Source organism: Aotus nancymaae, unplaced genomic scaffold (assembly GCF_030222135.1).
Source record: "Aotus nancymaae isolate 86718 unplaced genomic scaffold, 86718_ANA_hifiasm-v0.15.2.pri h1tg000076l, whole genome shotgun sequence".
NCBI classification, from domain to species: domain Eukaryota; kingdom Metazoa; phylum Chordata; class Mammalia; order Primates; family Aotidae; genus Aotus; species Aotus nancymaae.
This window is the reverse complement of record NW_026988491.1, coordinates 18,690,075-18,706,277: the sequence shown is the minus strand read 5'-3', so window position 1 is coordinate 18,706,277 and position 16,203 is coordinate 18,690,075. Positions and strand designations below refer to the sequence as shown.

The following is a 16,203-nucleotide window of genomic DNA, read 5'->3' as shown; positions in this document are numbered from 1 at the left end:
GTGGAATTGTAATTTTTCTTTTTTTTTTTTGAGATGGAGTCTCGCTCTGTCACCCAGGCCAGAATGCAGTGGCGCCATCTCAGCTCACTGCAACCTCCACCTCCCGGGTTCAATCGATTCCTGTGCCTCAGCCTCCCAAGTAGCTGGGTCTACAGGCATGTGCCACCACGCCTGGCTAATTTTTTTTTAAATATTTTTAGTAGAGACAGGGTTTGACCATGTTGGCCAGGATGGTCTCTATCTCCTGACCTTGTGATCTGCCTACATCGGCCTCCCAAAGTGCTGGGATTACAGGCATGAGCCACCGCACCCAACCCCACTTTAACTTTTTAATCACTTCACATTCAAGTCTAGATCCTGAGGAACTGCAATTGTTCAAATGAAAACAAGTATAACAATGCATGACTTTGTAAGAGAACAAGTTAAAGAAATTCTTAAGCTGGTGTTGCTTGGGGAGACTAACATTACTGACTGATTCTGGGTAGCTGGCAGGTGAAGGTTCAAAGGCCAAAACCAAGCTCATCATTTCAAATGGCAAAGCTTAAAGGAGCATCCTACCAACTACTAACAGGCAAGCGCAAAGAACTCCCACTCAGACCCTGACAAATGTTCCCTGATCCCACAGCCTGGCGAGGAAGCAAGAATGCCTCCTGGTGCCCACCTGAGTTGCTCTCACATTCTGGGTACAAGGAATTCCAGCTCAGAAACACCTGCTTCTCTGCACACACAAAACGATTACTCAGCCAAATATATCTTAAAAGAGTATTGGAGGCCAGGAGTGGTGGTTCATGCCTATAATCCCAGCACTTTCAGAGGCTGAGGCAGGAGGATCAGTTGAGGTCAGGAGTTCAAGACCAGCCTGGCCAACATGATGAAACCCTGTCTTTACTAAAAATATAAAAAATTGGCTGGATGTGCTCACTTGAACCCAGGAGGCAGAGGTTGCAGTGAGCTGAGATCATGCCACTGCACTCCAGCTTAGGCAACAGAGCAGGACTCTGACTCAAAAAAAAAAAATAGTATTGGGGGTACTTCCCAGGAACAGATGGCCAGGAGAAGAGTTAAGATACCAGCATTCTCGGCCAGGCACAGTGGCTCACACCTGTAATCCCAGGACTTTGGGAGGCTGAGACAGGTAGATCATGAGGTCAGGAGTTTGAGACCAGCCTGGCCAACATGGTGAAACCCCGTCTCTACTAGAAATACAAAAATTAGATGAGTGTGGTGGTGCATGCCTGTAATCCCAGCTACTCAGGAGGCTGAGGCAAGAGAATCACTTGAACCTGGGAGGTGGAGGTTGCAGTGAGCCAAGATTGTGCCATTGCACTCCAGCCTGGGCAACAAGAGCAAGACTCCAGTTCAAAAAGGTACCAACATTCTCATTGCACTATGTTAAAGGATTTACGTAACTTTTGTTACCAACAGCCAACTAGCTGATGCATGGCACTTGATGGGGACAAAGCAGCCAGTACTGCTGAAATGACGTGGTGCTAGAGCTGGAAAGGGCTACTGTTCTGGGGATGACAGTCACACAGCAACTAACACTCCATACGCACTGGTCATGTGGCTGACTGGTCCCAGCATTCTTTTCCCCTAAGCCCAGACTCAGACAAAGAATTTTTCTCAACACAGGGTTAGACAGTCGTCATAAAACGCACTGACTTGCCACTTCTGCTCAATTGTGTACCAGCTCTGCAGTCTGGTGTCTGTGTCAATGCCTCCGGCCATCCACATTCATCCATGACTAATGCTTACTGAGCGCTCACTCAGTTGCTGATGAGGCTTATTGGAAATAGGTGCTTGGTGCAGCAAAGAAACATTAGCACGGAGACAAAGGATCTTTCAGTAATGCAATTTTTACTTCCTGGACTGCAGGAAGGGTACCCTCGTTAGCCATCTTGCCACGAGAGTACAATGAACAAAGAAAAACACACAAATTTATCCCTTACGCATTTGGGGTCGTCCTTACTGCTGTGTCTGATCTCCATTGGCTGGAGCCAGACCTCACAATCTAAACTGAAGCCCAATTGGCTAACAACTTAAAACTTTTCTAAACAGGTAAACTGCCTGTGAGCACGTCCAGCACAGATATCTTGGTTAAAGTACAAGTACACAGAATGTACTATGTGCCTGTAAGCATGGCATGTCTAATGGCTACAGAGGATAGGGCTTCACAAAGAGTTATTATCACACTTATTCTTTAACAAGAAAGAAAACTTTAAAGAGGAACTTTTTTACTTCCCACAGGGCTTCCCTTCCTCACACCACAAGTGCTGCTCCGCTTCACAAGGGACGGTCAGGAACCGAGGCTTAGAGAGATGGAGCAGTAGCTCCATAGCAAGGGTGCGGGCTGCACCACCCACAGGGCATTCTCAGAACCACGGAAAACTCATCAGCTCAGAAACGCAGAGCTGGGATCTGCCCACACTGCCCCATATTAGAAATAAAGAAACGGGCCCCCAAGCTTTAACACACATAGCCTCAAAGGGTGTGCTCAGTTCCCATGGCCCAGGCCCTCTTGGTCAGAACATCAGAGGAGGTAAGACTCCGCCGGTTTCCCAGGGCTGATCGGGTTACTCCCCAGATGCCTTAGCCTGAGGTATCTCAATGCCCCAAAGCCACCGAACACTTCTAGAATTGGTTGCCTTGTGTCTGCATTCTCTTACCGCAACAGCAATTAGCAGGGATGAGCGCATTAACACCACCAGACCAAACTATGCTTATAATGCCCTCCAAAGCTTATTAATCTGTTTTGCAGCCTCTCTGCGATGTAATAAATAGCAAATATACTCATTAGGAGATAAACCAATTTTTCAACCTGAAACCTGAAGTGTAACGCGTGCTGCTAAGGCAGAGACATTTTCGTAGTGTACATGTTTCACGTGACGGAACCACGTATTTGAAAAGAAGATAACGGCAAGGTAAAGGCACCTGCCCTGTGCCAACCACAGCAGGGAGAAATCAATCCAGCGGAGCACTTAAAACCCATATCGCAGCAGGGGTGGACCCACTCACATCCAATAAACACCCCTTAATTATTCTGACAGCTGGACAGGGAGCGCGAGGGTAAGCAACTTCAGGATGTGCAATCAATATTAATTCCACAGAGGTGGGCGGGAATCAAGGCAGAGCCCCTCTGATGAGTGTGGGGTTGCCAAGGTGATCTGACTCTGCTGGGAGGTTTGTAACCAAGGTGCTGGGACAACCACTGAGAACCTGCCCTTCCTTCCCTTCCAAGCCCTGAAAGGCAGGGAAGAGCCATCGCTTTGTGGCCAAGCAGTGCCTTGACCTTTTCTACAGAAGCAGAGTTTCCAGGAGCACTTAGTAGGCCTTCAGGAAAAAAAAAAAAAACACACGTGGTGCAGGTCGACTTTGCCACCCCATACAACAGACTGCATGGGCGGAACACAGAATGAGAAATGTGGGGTTTGAAGATCATAATCAGAATAATAATCAAAGGAAATGTAGCTGAGCCGCCCACTTCCTCTCAGCCTGAGAGAAAAGAAACAGACCCTCGCTGGACAATGGCCTCCAGGGAGTTCCACCCGCCTCCCCGAGGGGCGTTTCCCAAGCAGGCAGGCGCTGGGCAGCGTCGCAGTGACCTCACTGTGCCTTTCCGTCTCGGACCAACAGCTGTGCATGCCCAAATGGAGGCAGCCTCTGCTCAAAAGAGGTTTGGGTTTGGAGAACAGGGTGTGGAACTGTCTTTCTCTTTGATGGCAGGGTCTGTAAAGAGCCTCACGACACAACAGTACCAAATAGGCCTCCACATCCCCTCTTCCCCATAGAAATCACAGGGACCAAGGCCCTGGTCCCTCACCTGCCTACAAACCCCCACTTCGGACCGGCCACTCTCTTTCCCTTTCCATTGGCTAGGAGGCCCGCTGGCCTTCCCGACATGCCACAGCCACCCTCCTATGGCCCCTGACACCATCAGAGGGTCACGTGAGCACAGAGGACCTGGAAATGAGGAGTCTGAAAAATCCTCCAAAAGAGACCACACCCCTGCAAATCCTTTCCCATACCTCATAAACAAGGATCTGGGTCCTCTTTTATTTGTGAAGGTCAGCTTCAGAGGGGCTGGAGCCCACGAGAAAATGGCATGGATATCGTGCCACACTCTGAGCCCACCCACGCCGCCTCCTCAGGGCATGGCCTCTGCCCACCTCTCCCCGCCCCGGGTTTCCCCATTCCGTCTATTCCCTACTCCATAAAGCCCCTCGCTGAAATTGGCCACCCCTGCCAAACCCCAGCAAGGGTTCCAAGTTCCCATGCTTGGGAGACGCCAGGGTTGGTAAACTCTCTAGCCCCTGACGGGGACTGACCACAGGCCATGAGCCACAGCGTGGCTCAGCCACTGGGACCCTGGCTGGGGGTCTCTTCAGGGGCCCCCTCCCCCTTCCTGGGCTAATTTCCAGCCATCCTAGATACTCAGCCAGGACCATTCCCTCCAGGGAAGCCCAGAACCCCTAAGTCTGGGTGGTGAGACCCCCATGGGTCAGTGCCCCCACTGCCTGCCCCTCAAACCATCCTGTGTGGGGCCTGAGCCGGGGTCTCACCCACCCCCAGCTCCCAGCCCTGGTGCTGCTGGGGTAAAGGCGGGGACAGGGCAAGCCCCAATGCTACAGCTCACCCCTTCACTGATGCGTTGTAGTGTTTGGGAATAACAACTGACCGCTCTGTGTAAAAGACGGAAACTCTGAAGGAAATTCTCAGTTGCTGGTTTAGGGCTTTGAGATTCCACTCTTGAAGGTTATTGAAAGTCCACAAAGAAACTTAATATTTTCAAACTTCAGTTCAATGTCACAGCTACCTAGTGATTTCTTTCTTTCTCTTTTTTTTTTTTTTTTTTTAACAGAGTCTTGCTCCATCACCCAGGCTGGAGTGCAGCGGTGTGCAACCTCCACCTCCCGGGTTCAAGCGATTCTCCTGCCTCAGCCTCCTGAGTAGCTGGGATTACAGGCATGCACCACCACGCCTGGCTACTTTTTTTATTTTTAGTAGAGATGGGGTTTCACCATGTTGGCCAGGCTGGTCTCGAACTCCTGGCCTCAAGTGATCTGCCTGCCTCAGCCTCCCAAAGTGCTGGGATTATGCATCTGGCCTGATGATTTATTTAGATCTAGTTAATGAGGTCTCAATATCTTGCTCATTAATCACTATTTCTACATCAAATGCTTAGGAGATATCAGGGTCAGGAGAAGGGGAAGACAAGCCGCTGGGTGGGAGAAAATATTTGCGAAACACATGACTTGTGTCCAAAATATATGAAGCGCTTTTCCAGCTCAACAGTAAGGAAACAAACACCTGGATTTACAAACAGCCCAAAGCTGGGCACTGTGGCTCACGCATGGAATCCCCACTTCGGGAGGCCAAGGCAGGTGGATTTCTCGAGCCCAGGAGTTTGAGACCAGCTTGGGCAACACAGCAAGACCCCATCTCTACAGAAAACGCAAAAATTAGCTGGGCCTGGTGGTATGCGCCTGCAGTCCCAACTACTCCAGAGGCTGAGATGTGAAGATCACTTGAGCCCCAGGAGGCTGAGGCTGCAGTGAGCCAGGATCGGGCCACTGCACTCCAGCCTGGGCAACTGTGAGACCCCGTCTCAAAAATAAAATAAAAATAAATAAAATTCAAATGAGCCAAAGACCTTAACAGACACCTCACCAAAGAAGATACACAGATGGCAAATAAGCATCTGAACAGATGTTCCACTTCATATGACATCAGGGAAATGTGAATTGAAACAGCAATGAGACACCACGATATACCTATCAGAACTCCAAAACCCAGAACACTGACACCACCAAATGCTGGCTAGGATGCGGAGCGGCAGGAACTCTCATTCACCACCTGTGAATAGAAGTGGCACAGCCACTTTGGAAGAGCGTCTGGTGGTTTCTTACAAAACTAGACACACTCTTCCCATACGATCCAGCAACCGAGTTCAAATGAATTAAAACCTTATGTCCACACAAAAGCCTGCACACAGATGTACACAGCAGTTCTATTCATAGCTGCCAAAACTTGGAAGCAGCCAAGACGTCCTGCAGGAGGTGATGGGTCAGCAAACTGTGGCGCATCCAGACAACGGAATATTATTCGGGGCTGAAAAGGAATGAGCTGCCAAGCCATGGAAAGACATGGAGGAGCCTTCAATGCGTATGACTGAGAGGAGGAAGCCAATCTGAAAACACTACTGTATACTGTATGATCACAACTATATTTTATTCTAGAAAAGGCAAAAACACGGATATAGTAAAAAGAAAAAAGGTCTAACTAACATGGTCAAACCTTGTCTCTACTAAAAATACTGGGGGTGGTGGCACACACCTGTAGTCCCAGCTACTCGGGAGGCTGAGGCAGGAGAATCGCCAGCACCCAGGAGGCAGAGGTTGTAGTGAACTGAGATCGTGCTACTGCACTCCAGCCTGGGTGACAGAGCGAAACTCCATCTCAAAAAGAGAAAAAACAAGGATCCATGGTTGCGGGGCTTTGGGGAAGTGGAGGCAGCACAGAGAGGATTCTGGGGGCAGTGACGCTGCTCCGGAGGCGACTGTAATGGTGGATCCATGTCACTAGACATCCATCCAGACCCACAGAATGTCCAACGGCAGGAGCAACCCCTAATGTAAACTCAGGGCTTGGGGAGATGATGTCTCCATGTTTGCTCACGATTGTGGCACACAGCCTGGGGCACTGATGGAGGGAGAAGGAATGGGTGGGAACACTTTGTATTCTTTGCTAGATTTCACTGTTAACCTAAAACTGCTTTAAAAATGTATTTAAATATATATGTGTATACATATTTAAATATATATGTATATGTGTGTGTATATATATTATAAATTTTTTTATATGGAGTCTCTGTTGCCCAGGCTGGAGTGCAGTGGTATGATCTTGGCTCACTGTAACCTCCACCTCCCAGGTTTGAATGATTCTCCTGCCTCAGCTTCCCAAGTAGCTGGGATTACAGGCACCCAGCTAATTAGCCTGGCTAATTTTCGTATTTTTAGTAGAGACGGGATTTCACCACATTGGCCAAGCTGGCCTCGAACTCCTGACCTCAGGTGATCCACCCGCCTCGGCCTCCCAAAGTGTTAGGATGACAGGCATGAGTCGCCGCACCTGGCCCACAGGTATATATACTTTTAAAGTAATCAGGGGATAGGAACTTCCTTAATGTGTTCCTTAGAAAAGAGCAGCAGAACCTCCAGGCTGGCTGCTCTGGCCCTGGTGGTTTTGGCTCTCTCTGAGAAACCTGATTCTGGCCACTGGGCAGTGGTGCATGAGGTTAAGGGCCTGGCACAGCGCAGAACGGGCCTCTCGTGGCAAATGTGTGGAGCCCTCCATGCAGGGCCTTGCTGGCCGGGGCTGGCCATACACCTCTGAGGACTTTCTGCAGCAGTTGAGCTGTGCCTGACCCCCGTCCTGGCCCACTGGACCTACAGGCCTCTTATCCCACAGTCACAGTGGGGGACCCTGTGTGTTATTGGGGGGTCTTCCAAGCCCCTGTTAAGCTGAACCCAGGTTTGAAACACGCTGTCAAGTCCCAGAGCTTCTGTGGGGACCCCTGGGGGTTTCCGGCATTCCTTTCCATTTTCCGAATGCCCACAATTTGTCACAGTTCCCTTTTCTGACCCGGGCCACCATGTGACACGCCTCCCGTAGCACATTCGCCTTAATCACGCCGTCCTGGAGCTCATTCTCAGACACTTCCTGCAGGCTTCCTCCAAACCCCAGCACCCCACATTTCCTAACCCCTCTACTCTGGAGCAGGCCAGGTCGTTCATCCCAACCATCCCCCACTAAAGTCCCTCTGTGCCTTGTCACACCCCTGTCCGAATCAGGAACCTCACCAATGATCCGGCCCCCTCCCAGCTTTCCCCTCCTCCCTTAGAGTCAGGAACACGTGGGAGCCACATCCGCTCAGCTCTGCTCTCCCGAACCCACCCTCAACTTTCTAACAAAGGAGGAAATGAATCCAACGGTGCAGTGGGCAGGGCCGTGAAAACCTCCCGAGTCCCTTTTTCCCTGTCACTCCCTGGTAGGCCACCGAGCACAGCTCTGATGGCCCAAAGTCAGGGCCAGGTGCTGCTCCCACCCTGGAGTGGCCAGAAGGGCACGTTGCCAAGGCAAACGGGCCTGCAGAAATACTGGCAACTCTCGATTATTCAAGCCTCATTATCCAGTCTTTCTGGCTCCTCTCCTTCCCAGGAGTCCACACAGAAGCCACTAAATCCTTCCCAATCCAGCCTGTCCCTCAATTCCTGTGTCTGGATCCAAGGAGGGTTTGTGGCCCTCTGTTTGTATGGCAGACCCCTAGGGTGACAGGCACCCCAACCCTGAGAGCCGAGGCAGGGCACCCAGCTCACCCCCAGCAAAACCAGCATCAGCTGTGCCCGTCATCCTGCTCCTCCTCCTGCCTCCATGCACAGGAGGCTTCCTGCTGCATTTGAATTAAACCAGGCCGGCCCTGGATTTTCTAGGCACACATCAAGTCATACAGGCCAGGAGAAGCACTGTCCTTCAGAATTTCGGCCCAGTCCACTACTTCGGGTGCGCATTCTTCCCATTCCGCGAGCATAAATGGCACCTATAAAAAGCTGTCATAGCCCAGAACATCCCGGTTCCTTGCCGTTCTGTGAAAGACTTTTTTCTCTGGTTCCTTCTGGCCTCCACTCAAGTGTCGCCTCCTTAGAGGCCTCCCCGGCCCTGCCTGCTCGCCCTGTTCTCTGTGCTCCCAGGCACATGTCGTCACAGTGCCACTTGTCTGTTTATTCATTCCTGGTTCCATGAAACCGAGCACCTCGCCACCCCACCCTCTTTCTTCCTATTAGCTGCACCTGGCGTCTGGCAGGCGCTCCGCAGGCTGTGGCTGAATTGGGAGGGGAGCACCATTTGCATCTGTAATTGTTGCAAGCCGCAAAGAGGAACCGAAATGATTTCTGGTAAGGGTGCTGATGACGGCATGGAGGAAAAGTGGGGATGACAGAGAGAAGGGTGACAGTCACTGACTGTGTCATTTAGGAGAGATGACAGACTAACACACAAGCCACAGTGGGTCCTCCAGTGTAAGGCTTGAGAGAAGAGTGGCCTGTCCGCCACGAGACCTACCGAAGGGGACAAGACACTGCCCTCTTGGAACAGGATCACGGGTGGCAAGACACGCATCCCCTTTGGACATGGGCATCCCTGGGAGAAAACGGCTGGGGAAACAGGCATTCCCTGTACTGCACACAAATCCTGGGGAGGGGGTGCGTGGGGGACACACACATGCCTATAGGCAAATCTGTCACGTGTTCCCGGAGGACACACATCCCTAGGAATACAAGAGTCCCAGGGAAGAAATGAGTGGGGGACCTGCATCCTGGGGGACACTCATCCCTGGAAGCACAGAAAGAGTTCCCAGCGGATGTACCGGGCCCAGGTGGTTTAAGGAAACCCGCTATGGGAGGGCTCCTTCCCGGAGACCCACCTGAGGCCGGCCTCTCTCCACCTGCCTTTCCGCAGCAGCTCGCCACCTCCATTCTTTGTAGGCTCCGCGCACGTCTCACCAATTCGAAATCTCACTATAGGGCAGGGTCCCAGGGGCAGAACCTCCCCACCCAACAGAATATTCAAGAATGCATCTCCCAGGAGGCCCTGCGCAAGCAATACACTTAAAGACACCAGACTATCCCTTGCAACTCTAACAATCTTTAAAACCTAACAGGTTGGTAGTGTTTCGTGAGCACACGCAGTAAAAAAAAAAATTAAAATGGGACATCTGCAATCCTTGCTCGCAGGCCTCAGGCCTGCACGCCCTGCATCCCTACCCTGCAGGGCGCCCGCGCAAAACCCAGCAGCGAGTCCCCCAGGCCGTGCCCGCCCAGCGTGCCCCGCACACAGTGTCACTGCTCATGGAATGAACCGTCACCCCGCGCAGCTGGCGATGCCGCCGCCCCAGGGAAGAGCGAAACACCCGGCGGCCGGAGCAGACGCGGGCCACGCACGGTGACCCCTAGGTCCCCGACGCGCAGGCGCCCGCACGCGCGTTTGGCAGACGTTGGAGGCCACCGCGCGGCCCGAGCGCCGGGTCCCGGGGCAGAGGCCTGGCCTGTCCCGAAGGTCGCGCCGCCGCGGGGGCCGGGCGGGGTGCGCGGGGGTTCGGGGGGGCCGCCTCGTGGGGCGCCGGGGGGCGAGGGCGGGCGCGGCCGGGCAGGTCCCCCGGGTGTCGGCGGGCGCGGGCGCGCACTCACCCTCGCGCGCCCTCCGCTTCCTGGCCAGGGTGCCGCCCAGCTTGCCCAGGAACGACTCGTCCTTCTTCATCCTGCGGGGCCGCGGGGTGGGCGAGCGCGGCGCGGAGGACATGGGCCGCGCGTGGGGCCGGCGGCGGGCGCAGCGCGTGTGGAGCCGCCCGGTTGCCCCGGGGAGTGGCCGAGGGCGCGGCCCCGCCGCCGGCCACCCCCACCCCCCGCCCCGCGCTCCCGCCCCTGGCCCGGATGCCCGAGGCCTGCTGGTCCCCGGCAGAGCCGTCCGGGTCCCGCGCCGCCGCTCACGCTCAGAGAAGGGGAGCGGGGCCACCCCGGGCGCGGCGCAGCCTTTCCCCCCGGTTGGAGCCCTGGGCCCTGCCCCGCCCCGCTAGTGGTGTAGGATCCAGGGGGCAGCGCGACAGGCACCGGCGCCACGTGGGTGCGGCCTCAGGACGTCCTGGAAGCCACAGAGTATCAAGTCACAGGAACACGGCTGGTCTGTGGCTGAGCTTCTGCCACGAGCCAGGCCCGGGGCAGCGGGGGCCCTTCTGACCTGGGAACCGTCCCCGGGGTAGGTCATTGGCTTGACCTCCAGGAAAAGCTCGAGGAGTTGTTTCTGGATGAGGCGACGGGGAGGCCCCAGGAAATGGCTTGCGGGCAGGTACCATGAGGTCAGCGGAAGAGCCGGCCCTGGGGACAGTGTGGGATGCCAGGGGCAGGGAGAGGAGGGGAGGCAGGCCTCGCAGGTGTTGGAAGCAGAGGAAATGGCTTCATCCCGAGGGGGACAAGACAGGGTTCCCTGCGTGACACCATGCCCGGGTAATTGTATTTTCAGTACAGATGCAGTTTCTCCATGTTGGCCACACTGGTCTCGAACCCCTGACCTCAGGTGATCCACCCGCCTTGGCCTCCCAAAGTGCTGGGATTATAGGCGTGAGCCAGCATGCCCAGCCTAGATATCCAGGCAGGGCTTTGAGCTGTGATGTCACATGCGTTGCCTCTGGCTGATGGCTGCACAGCAGGTGCTGGAGACAGAGAAGGCACAGGCAGGGGGACCCGTGACTTAGGAGAGAAGCAAACAGATTTCTGAGATGCTCATGGCCAGAAGAAGCCCCAGCGTTGAAGAAGCAGGAGGAATAGGCAGGACACAGTGGCTCACACCTGTGATCCCAGCACTTTGGGAGACCGAGGCAGGTGGATTGCTTGCAGGTGGGAGTTTGAGACCAGCCTGGCCAACATGGTGAAACCCTGTCTCTACTAAAAATACAAAAATTAGCAAAATATATATATATGTGATAAATTGTATGTTATCTATATTTTGCCACAATAAAAAAATTACTGGAGATGGGGGTGGTGGCCCATGCCTGTAATCCCAGCACTTTGGGAGGCTGAGGCAGGTGGTTCACCTGAGATCAAGAGTTTGAGAGCAGACTGTCCAACATGGAGAAACCCCACCTCTACTAAAAATACAAAAATTAGCTGGACATGGTAGCACATGCCTGTAATCCCAGCTACTCGGGAGGCTGAGGCAGGAGAATCACTTGAACCTGGGAGGCGGAGGTTGCGGTGAGCCAAGATCCCGCCATTGCACTCCAGCCTGGGCAATAAAACCAAAATTCCGTCTCAAAAAAAAAGAAATTACTATGGGCCAGGCACAGTGGCTCACGCCTGTAAGTCCAGCACTCTGGGAGGCCGAAGCAGAAGATCACTCCTTGAGTACAGGAGTTTGAGACCAGCCTCGGCAACATAGCGAGACCCTATCTCAACAAATAAGAAAAACATAGCTGGGCGTGGTGGTGCACACCTGTAGTCTCAGCTACTCATGAGGCTGAAGTAGAAGGATCACTTGAGCCCAGGAGGTCAAGGTTGCAGTGAACTAAGATCACACCACTGCACTCCAACCTGGGCAACAGGGCAAGACCCTGTCTCATTTTAAAAAACCCACAAAATTTGTTAATATATAATGAATGTACTATTCCTTCTAAATAAATAAAACTTTAAATTTTGTTTTTTATGTCTAATACAGTAAATATCAGTGGAGAGACTGGGTGTGGTGGCTCATGCCTGTAATTCCAGCACTTTGGGAGGCTGAGGTGGACGGATCACAAGGTCAGGACTTTGAGACCAGCCAGGCCAACGTGCTGAAACCATGTTGAGAGGCGGAGGTTGCAGTGAGCAGAGGTCGTGCCACCGCTCTCCAGCGTGGGTGACAGAGCCAGACTCTGTCTCAAAAAAAAAAAAGTAGGAAGAGTGAAGGGTGGGTGTCCTGCTGGAACCCTTGTGGGTCACTTAGCAGAGACAGGGGCCAGCAGAGGATGCAGTGTGAACCAGAGAATCTGGTTCAGCTTTGGGTGTATGGGTTGAGACTGTTTTTCTGTCTCCCTTTGTGCTGGCTGGTCCCCCTTCCCCGCAATGCAGTAAATGCTTCTGTGGGCCAAGTTGGTGCCAGACCCGGTCCCCAGCCAGAAGCGTGCAGCCCAGGGACACAGAGCTTTGTCTTCCAGGAGTTTGTGGTCCAGGAGAGTGGGCACAGGACACAGTGGCCATGCACTGTGGCCAGCATGGGGGGAGGGGACAGGGATGGGGATGCAGAAGTGCTGCGGGCAGAGGATGCTTACGGGGAGGGACATTTGACCTGGGACAAGGATCAAATACCCTTTTCCTTTCAGTAAAGGAAGAGAAGACACACCAGGCAGAAGGGACAGGGAAAGGACACTGGGGTGACCTGGGGCTGCCAGCAGACAGTTCCACAAGCTAGAGGGCTCAGAACAACAGAAACGTCTTCTCACAGTTTGGAGAGAAATAACAAGGGTGATGGGAATTATGAGCCAGGCACTGTGGAGGAGGAAAACCAATTTACAAATATCATATCTCACCAAGGTCTTTGCAGATGATCAGGTTAAGATGAAGTCACCAGAGTGGGCTCTAATCCAAGATGGCTGTATCCTTGTAATACCCCCGTGTACTGGGGATTAGGATTGCATCAGGAGGCCAGAAATCCAAATCAAGGTATAGGCCAGGTTCATTTCTGTTTGGAGGCTGCAAGGGCAAATCTGTTCCCTGCCTCTCTCTGTGCTACTGGGGTTTGCCAGCAATCTTCAGTGTTCCTCCATCTCTACTAGGCCATGTGTGTGTGTCTAGACTTTACAAGGACAGTCATGTTGAATTAGAGCCCACCCTGGTGACTTCATCTTCACTTGATCATCTGCGAAGACCCTTGTGAGATGATATTTATATATTAGTTTTCCTCCACCATGCCTGGCTCATAATTCCCATCACCCTCGTTACTTCCTCAGTGAGTAAACAATATGCATATCTTTTGTTAAAGTATTTAGCCATTTTTCCCTGGTTCCTGAGCAGTGTGGAAACAGCTTCAGAGCAATAAAGGGGAAAGGCAGTCCTGTGTTACAATGTCGGGGCCTCGGAAGTAGGCCTCAGATGTAGCATCTCTCTCTCTCTCTTTCTGTCCTCTCGACTTCCCCCCTTTCCCCTGCTCCTTTTTCTCCCCAAGGCAGGCCATAGAAAATGAAAATATACTGTAAACTTCCCCCACCTTTCCGTCTTGGACCTGGCCGTGGAGAAATTCTCAGACCTGCCTTGTCTGACCGTAGGTCACGAGATCCCCATTTCAGAAGGAGTCCTGCCCCCTGCCAGGAGGAAGGAATGCTGTACAGACAGGCCGTGCTGCTTCCCCACTCCGACTGATGGTGTTGGGTCATTCTGATTTTGTCCAGTCACACTTCAACACAGTTGTCTGGCTTCGATCGTGCTTTGCCAATGAAGGCTCCATAAAAACCCAAAAGAGGGGCCGGGTGCAGAGCTCACGCCTGTAATCCCAACACTTTGGGAGGCCAAGGCGGGTGGATTGCTTGAGATCAGGAGTTTGAGACCAGCCTGGCCAACATGGTGAAACCCCGTCACTACTAAAAATACAAAAATTAGCTGGGCTTGGTGGTGCACGTCTGTAATCTCAGCTACTTGGGAGGCTGAGGCAGGAGGAACAGGAGGGGTTGGTCTTGCTATCTCAGGGGCAGCAGAGGTGGAAGAGATAGGCGAGGTGGAAGGAGAGGCAGGAGAGGCAGACATGCTAGGCGTAACTTTTTTTTGAGATGGAGCCTCACTCTGTCACCCAGGCTGGAGTGCAATGGTGTGATTTCGGCTGGCTGCAACCTCCACCTCCTGGGCTCAAGCAATTCTCCTGCCTTAGCCTCCTGAGTAGCTGGGATTACAGGTGTGCACCACCATGCCTGGCAAATTTTCTTTGTATTTTCAGTAGAGATGGGGTTTCTCCATGTTGGCCAGGCTGATCTCAAACTCCTGACCTCATATGATCTGTCCGCCTCAACCTCCGAACGTGCTGGGATTACAGGTGTGAGCCACCACACCCAGCTTGGAGTAACTTCTATTGAAAAAGATTCTCCCAGCATTCTAGGAGGCCAATGTGGGTGGATAGCTTCAGGCCGGAAGTTCAAGACCAACCTGGGCAACAGAGCAAGACCCCCATCTCTATTTTAAAAAGAAAAGAAAAAGATTCACCTGTAAGTGGACCCGCACAATTCCAACCTGTATTGTTCAAAGGTTGTGTGTTTGGCTACTATACGCAGAGAAACAGCATTTCTGTTTGTTCAAATACATTGGACTCTGGTCCCTCCCTCTGCAGGCCCAGATTCTCCATGGCAAGCGTGTGGGTAACGGAGGTTGAGTGAGACCACATAGTGTGGGGCCCAGCCAGGGGCACAGAGTGCATACAGCACAAGCTCAGGAAATGTTTGCTCCTTGTCCTTAATTAAGAGTATACGGAACTGGCCTCTTCGGAGCCACAGTTCAAAAGCAAACCAAATGGTTTTCTTTAATAGGGGCAGCTGTATGTAATCTGATTTTCATAATTATTCTCCAAATTTAAAATGTATGCACAGCCCTGGCATGGGGCATATGTGGGCAGCATATCAAGAAGCCAAGGTGGCATTGATGGAGGAGCTAAGTTCATATTTCTGCATCTCATTAAATTCTCTCTTTTTATTAAAAAGCAGCGCTTTCCAACCTTGAAGTTAATATTTATGTTTGCTGCTCTGCAAAGCAATTTGGAAAGTAGTTTTAGTGAGATTACCCCAGAGAGAAAGCTAGTTATGTAAATGCCACAGGAGCCAGGCCAAGAAGAAGGAAACTTTTTGGGGTTTGATCATTGTCCTTCCTCCCTCTGACCTTGAAAAGAAATACAACTTAGTCCACAGCCATCAAGCCGGTTCTTGATTGTCATCTGTAGCACATGCAAGACAAAAAAAATTTACAACACATTTTTTTGAGACAGAGTGTCACTCTGTTGCCCAAGCTGGAGTGAAGTGTTGTGATCTCAGTTCACTGCAACCTCTGCCACCCACCCCCCACCACAGGTTCAAGCAGTTCTCCTGCGTTAGACTCCTGAGTAGCTGGGATTGCAGGTGTCTGCCACCACACCCGGCTAATGTTTGTATTTTTAGTACAGACGGGTTTTCACCAAGTTGGCCAGGCTGGTCTTGAACTCCTGACCTCAGTTGATCCACTTGCCTCAGACTCCCAAAGTGCTGGGATTACAGGTGTGAGCCACCACGCCTGACCCAGAAACAATAATTTTTTAAAAAATGTTCTAACCTGCATTTAATAAATGATACAGGAGACAGAAATTATTTAGACAGATAGTGATGGTAAAAGAGTCCTTGATAAATCTTCCCTTCTAACAAAAAGCAGCCCTGAAAATTATTTTTTCTAACAAAGTGCAGCCTGAAAAATCAAGTTGCGAACATAAATAAACGTGCTAAAAACTTACATGGGTGAATGCCAACAGTTCTGCCAATAGAAAAGGGCTATCTAGGAGCCAGGCATATCCAACATGGAGACTCCTTTTTTCCTTTTCTTTTTTATCACATGTACAATAAAGAAACGGATAACATGACACTGACTGGACAGAGAATCCATCTACATAATAAAAGAT

General features: G+C 51.9%; 1 protein-coding gene across 3 annotated transcripts in view; it reads right to left on the bottom strand.

The window, feature by feature from the left end:
* PARVB (parvin beta) overlaps positions 1–10,353 on the bottom strand; it is a 145,649-nt gene extending 135,296 nt beyond the window's left edge. The window contains exon 1 of one of the 3 annotated variants that reach the window (XM_064368193.1): positions 10,242–10,353. In XM_064368193.1, coding sequence (XP_064224263.1) covers positions 10,242–10,353 — 112 coding nt within the window. Of the gene's footprint in view, positions 1–9,478; positions 9,729–10,241 lie in introns of those variants that run through there. The other 2 variants (XM_064368194.1, XM_064368195.1) reach the window with 2 other exon arrangements.
* Between the last annotated feature and the right edge of the window lie 5,850 nt (positions 10,354–16,203).